Source organism: Theobroma umbraticum, unplaced genomic scaffold (assembly GCF_002168275.2).
Source record: "Theobroma umbraticum cultivar Fairchild unplaced genomic scaffold, ASM216827v3 scaffold_4.1, whole genome shotgun sequence".
Lineage (NCBI taxonomy): Eukaryota > Viridiplantae > Streptophyta > Magnoliopsida > Malvales > Malvaceae > Theobroma > Theobroma umbraticum.
Window position 1 is genome coordinate 4888079 of NW_018397258.1, and position 6052 is coordinate 4894130.

At 24.7% G+C, this 6052-nt stretch overlaps 1 protein-coding gene across 1 annotated transcript in view; it reads left to right on the forward strand.

The window, feature by feature from the left end:
- The first annotated feature begins 5648 nt into the window (after positions 1 to 5648).
- LOC110414495 (uncharacterized) overlaps positions 5649 to 6052 on the forward strand; it is a 2354-nt gene continuing 1950 nt past the window's right edge. The window contains 1 exon segment of the mRNA XM_021425720.2: positions 5649 to 5987. Within this exon segment, the coding sequence (XP_021281395.1) occupies positions 5855 to 5987 (133 nt within the window). The 5' untranslated portion in view covers positions 5649 to 5854.

Consider the following 6052-nt stretch of genomic DNA (forward strand, 5'->3'; position numbering starts at 1 on the left):
CAGCCTTTTTTGTTTCTTAAAACATGTATGAAGATTCATTTGGTTTTGATATACAGAAAAAATATAATTATATAAAATTTTACTATTTACTTTGAAATTCAGCATGGAACTTCTAAATTATAAATTTTTTTTATAACCTGTAGATTCAAATATCTGTGCAAACATGCGTAATTTAATGCTTGAACCTCATAGTGATTGATACGTGGGAACTTTTTATTTAAATCAACAGTCAAGATTAAATTACTAATTATAAACAAGTCAAGATTTAAATGCAAAGAAGGTGCTCGTGTAAATCAAGTATCGGCTTTGCCTTTTTTTTTTTTCTATTATCTTAGGGTAGCCAGCACAGTGCATGTTTTGCCAGCCAACAAAAATTAAATTCATAACAATGCATAGGGGTTAGTATTCGGTTAAATAGTTTACTTCGGCTAAAGAATATCATTAATCAACTTAATCATTCTTTTGTCAAAAAATTAATTGAATTGAACCGATTTAAGTATTTTAACTTACTTTAGTTGGTTAAACCGATTTTAACTGATTTAGTCAAATTTTTTCATCATTTTTTCCAACTTTTTAATTTATTTAATAAATTTGTTGATATTAAACTAATCACAATGACCAATCACAAGAACATTAACCTAATTCTGACATTTGTTGGCAAAATTATCAAATAAAAAGTACACATTAATAGTATATTGTTATATATAATAGTAAGTTGTTATTGACTAATTAGTATATTAATAAGTATACTATATAATATATATAACATATTTTTATATATTATAATATAGTTAATTATTAATATTAGTTATTTTTCTATAGTACACTAATATTAATAATTTAATATAACTTACTATATTAGTATAAGTTATACTATATTACTATAGTTTATTAATAATTTTTTAAGAAATTAAGTTACTATAGTCTATGGTCTATAGAGTATAGAATAGATATTGTACATTAATAAATATACTATATATAGTATAATAAATTAATAATTGAATATAAAATAAGTTAATATAATAAGTTATATTAATGACTTAAGCTTAGGGTATAGTTTCAATTGATTTTGCATTAATTTTTGTATGGTTATATTTATATAAATATTCAATAATATTAATGTCTAAAATGTATTTTATTTTTTTTATTTTTTGATGATTAAATCTAAGTCATTTATTCATATATAAGTATAGAAAAAATGTGTGAACCAATACATATAAGAAAATCCCCTTTGATGATTAAATCTAACTCTTCATATATATATATATAATATCAGTGTGAGTGCATACATGTAATAATCTTTTAATATAATTATTTCAAAGTCAATTAATTTGATTAACCAATCTTAAAATTTTTTAACCGAATGGAATCAACAAAATCGATTTAACTAAAATTTTTAACTGATTTATCCAAATTAATCAAATTGACTAAAATTGAATTAACCAAATTTATTGATTAATTCAATTTTAACCGAAATTCGCTCACCCCTAACAATGCATACAAGGTATGGAAAAAGATGATAATAGGTAGCATATTCTTCTTTATACTAAATATTGCATATTTAGAAAAAAAAACCTAGTTTAGATGAATATGTATATATAGTTAATTTAGTAAATACTGCATATTAAATGTTGAATGCTTTTATACTAACATGATGAATTTCAACACCGTGTTATATTGCATATTAAACCTATAACTATTTAATATGGTTGAAAAAATTCTTCATAAATAATTTTTGTTTTCGGCTTGAATTTTGACGGACGAGCCAACCACTATGGGGGCAGCATTCGCAAAGAGTGATTGCAGTACATCTCAACCCAGATGTATAAGGAAAATTTAGATTTAAATTATACAAGTTAACCTTTCTAGTTAAAATGGTACAAGTTCGATCTCTCCTTCAATCCTCGATCTTCAAAATCAGGGTGGCTAAAGAAGATTGCGATGTCATAAAGATAGGTGAATCTCTGTGTGGCGGAGTCCACTTATAATATGCTATGTTGGGAGTGTGGAGAGAATTAGAATTACATTTTGAGTAAGAGTGAGTAGTTTTTTATTAAAACTGAATTAGCCGAATTAATTGAATAAATTTGGCTAAAATACTTCTATTAAATTAGTTTTTCATTAATTTAGAAGTGAAAGCAGCAAAATCTATTAATTGGATAAGTTTTGATTTTGAAAGAAAAAATTCACTTAATCAAACTCACTATTTTAGTGACGAAGATGCTCACTTTTTTTTTTTTACAGTTATTTCCTTGATGGAAGTTTTTAATATTTTTAGTTGTTGGAAGTGAAAAATATTTTATTATTTTTCTTGCTTATCTTCATTTTTAATCATGTTTGTTTGAATATTTGAATAGATTAAATTTATGATACTGTTAAAATTTTATAATTTAAATTTATTTATTTTATAAGTGGTCAAAAAAAAAAAGTTAGGAATATTGGGCTTGAGTGCATTAAAGCCCACGAGTTCAAAATTTTATATTAATTTGATTATCAATTGAGTTAATTGATGTAATTCTATTAATCGGTTAATATTTGATTTTTAATCGATTCAGTTAATTCTTAAATAATATTTAATTAATTCAATTATAAAAAAAATTTCTTAACTCAATTAATCAAATCGATGGTTTCTCTACCTCTGATTCTAAACCTAAACTGGACAATCTAGCTTACAATATAAAAAAAATGAAAATGAAAAAGATACACTCCTATTTTTAACCTACTATGTGGTTTGACTAGTGGCTTAAAACTCCTACGAAATCATCTGAGCCAATAAACAATGGAGATCTTCTTCTCCCGTTGGCCGTAAAAGCTATAAAAGCTAGCTCATTATTGTATTAGCTAGCAGACATATCTACTCTAGCATAAATAGATATAACCAGACAGTTCAAAACCAAAATTACATTGCGAATAATAGCTTAACAACTAACTTAAGGATAGTCGTTCATATAATTACTTCTACGATGCATTTCATAATTTTTTACATAAAAATCAAACTTTATTTTTAAGCGGATTTTGCGAACGAGTATTTTAAAAACACTCTTTAAGATTAGTTTATAATAATATTTTTTTTATTAAATATAATAGTTGATAATTAATATGATGGATTTTAATGTATTAAAAAAGTACTTAAAATAATAATTTTAAAATTATCTAATACCAATTGCTAATTATTGGTGATTGGTTTTGACTAACTAAAAGACTCTTGGTGACATTGAAATTCCACCAATCGGTCCTTAATAGGAGACAGTGAAAATGGGTGTTGAATGTTTGTCTATAAAAATTAACTTGACCATTAATTTGAATCGAAATTAATATCTTTTTGATCACTAAAAATTGGCAGTAATGGTACTGTTAATTAGTCGTAAATAAAGGCGTAAATTTTACTTACACTCTTTATGATTTTAATTTTCTAAATAACATGGTGTGTTTTTTTTTTGTGTCAATTAATTTCTTGTGGATATATTGTATTTTCGAAAAGAGTTACATCATTAAATTTTTTAAGTACTAGTATCAAAATGATCTTAAATGTGCACAAAATAGACTAGCTTTTAAATTGAGAATATTTTATTAACTTTATTTTGTGAAATTATCGATATAACCCATTATTTTAGGAATAGAACTTATCTTTACGAAATTAATTAAAAAAAGATACATCACTGTTATGTGAAAAAATTTAAAATTATTAGGTGTAGATAAAATTTATTTTAAATAAATAAATTTGGTGCAAGGAATGAATGATTTGCAGCCAACTACATGAGTAAAAAATACATACTCAAATGCAAAAAAAAAAAAACTTAATTTTAACTCAATTATGTCTAAAATCAATTATTTAAGTTTTTTTTATTGAAATAATGGTTTAAGCATTTTATGTTTTCTCAGTATATGAAAAAAACAAAAAGCATTTTACGTTTACTTCCTTGAAATACTTTATTCTCAAATATTATTTATTTATAGCTAGTTGTACAATATATAGGTGATATATTGTCCAAAAATATCTCTGCTTTAATATATAAACAAATCCCAATGATATATCGGGGAAAAAGATAACTCACTAGCTACATGTAACCTACAGTACGATGATGTGGACAGCAAAATGTAACAAAAATTTGATATTGACCGCCAATAGATATGAACGCAACACCGACCACGTCATCAAAAAATCGAAATAATTTTGTGATTTTGCCCATGTGTTAAATATTCTGATATAATTAAGTAAACGCTAATATTTTGTTGGAACCAAGACAGAACGGACAAAAAATGTAGGAGTAAGAAAGATAGATGGTAGTAATCACGGGCACTAATGGGTGCGTCTAGTTTTGTGAAAAAGAAATTAATATTAAATATTTTATGAGAATAAAATGAGAAACAAATATAATAAAAATATTATCATGTCATTTAATTGATAGAATAAAATAAGATAAAAATTGATATTATGATTTATTATAATATTTGATTGATAAAAATAATTTTAGAATAATAAAAGAATAGATGATAAAAAGATAAAAATATTGTTTATTATTATATATGATTATCAATTTTTATTTTATTTTTTAAATATTAATAATTTATAATTTATTTAAATTATTAATAATTGATCATTTAAATATGAACATTTTAAGATATTAATATTTTATATATGCTCTAAATATTATCATGGTTAAATTATTTATAATTTTAATTAATTTTTAAATTTAAAGTATTATTTTTTGTAATATATAAATAAAAGCTTAAATTTTTTATTATAATATATGATTATCTATTTTTATTTTATTTTTTAAATATTAATAATTTATAATTTATTTAAAATATTAATAATTGATCATTTAAATATGAACATTTTAAGATATTAATATTTTATGTATGATCTAAATATTATAATGGTTAAATTATTTATAATTTTAATTAATTTTTAAATTTAAAGTATTATTTTTTATAATATATAAATAAAAGCTTAAACTTTTTATTATAATATATGATTATCTATTTTTATTTTATTTTTTAAATATTAATAATTTATCTTTTATTTAAAATATCAATAATTGATAATTTAAATGTTAATACTTTATTTATTAATTAAATGTTATTATGATTAAAATATTAATAATTTTAATTAATTTTAAAATTTTAAATATTAATTTTTTATAATATATAATTAAAAGCTTAAACTTTTTTTTTTAATTTTTTTTTCATTTTCACTTATAAAAGGTTTTTTTGTCTTATCAATTTTAAAAGCTATTTTCTCAGCCATAAAATAACAAATACCATGAGATTAAGATTAATTAAATTTTTATTTTGAGTGATTTTGAATAACAAAGACTGCAGAAACAGAATGACATAGCCATTCCCCAACCAGACGTGTAATTGCCATTAACGGGGAGTATTATTGAGGCATCTTTTCTTTATTAGGGGTGTTTTCCAGGTTGAGGTAGTAAAAGGGCGGGGAGACAAAGGTGTCCGTACGCGGGGCCTCAACGTGGGAGATGCATGCCCCTTGATGAGCCTCTCGACGGCAGGGATGCCACGACTGTACTCTTATTCAAGGCAAACGTGGCGCCACCTTTCACCACAGATAAATCCACATCACGTGCCCACACACACCCGTCTCTGTCTCTCTCTCTGTCTCTCTAGGCATATTTTCAGCTTTCACTAATTTATAAAATCCAAATGCGCTTCCTTATAAAACCAAGTCATGTTGTTGATGTTGGTTTTGTTGCTCTAAAGAGGTACATGATCGTAGTATTTCCCGGCTAGTCAAAACTGCTTGCTTTCTTTCGCTTGATATATCTTTTCCGATTCTAGCGATAAATATATCTACATTTGGCCCTCTCCCTTCGGCTGGGCGGTGCGAGACATGGGGAGGGCGCCCTGCTGCGAAAAGGTTGGGTTGAAGAAGGGGAGATGGACCACGGAAGAGGATGAGATTTTGACCAAGTATGTTCAAGCTAATGGAGAAGGGTCCTGGAGATCGTTGCCCAAGAACGCTGGTAATTAATAACGGTTCCTTCTTTTCTTGGTTTAATCAAAGTTAGGCATTCTTCTTTCTGTTTTT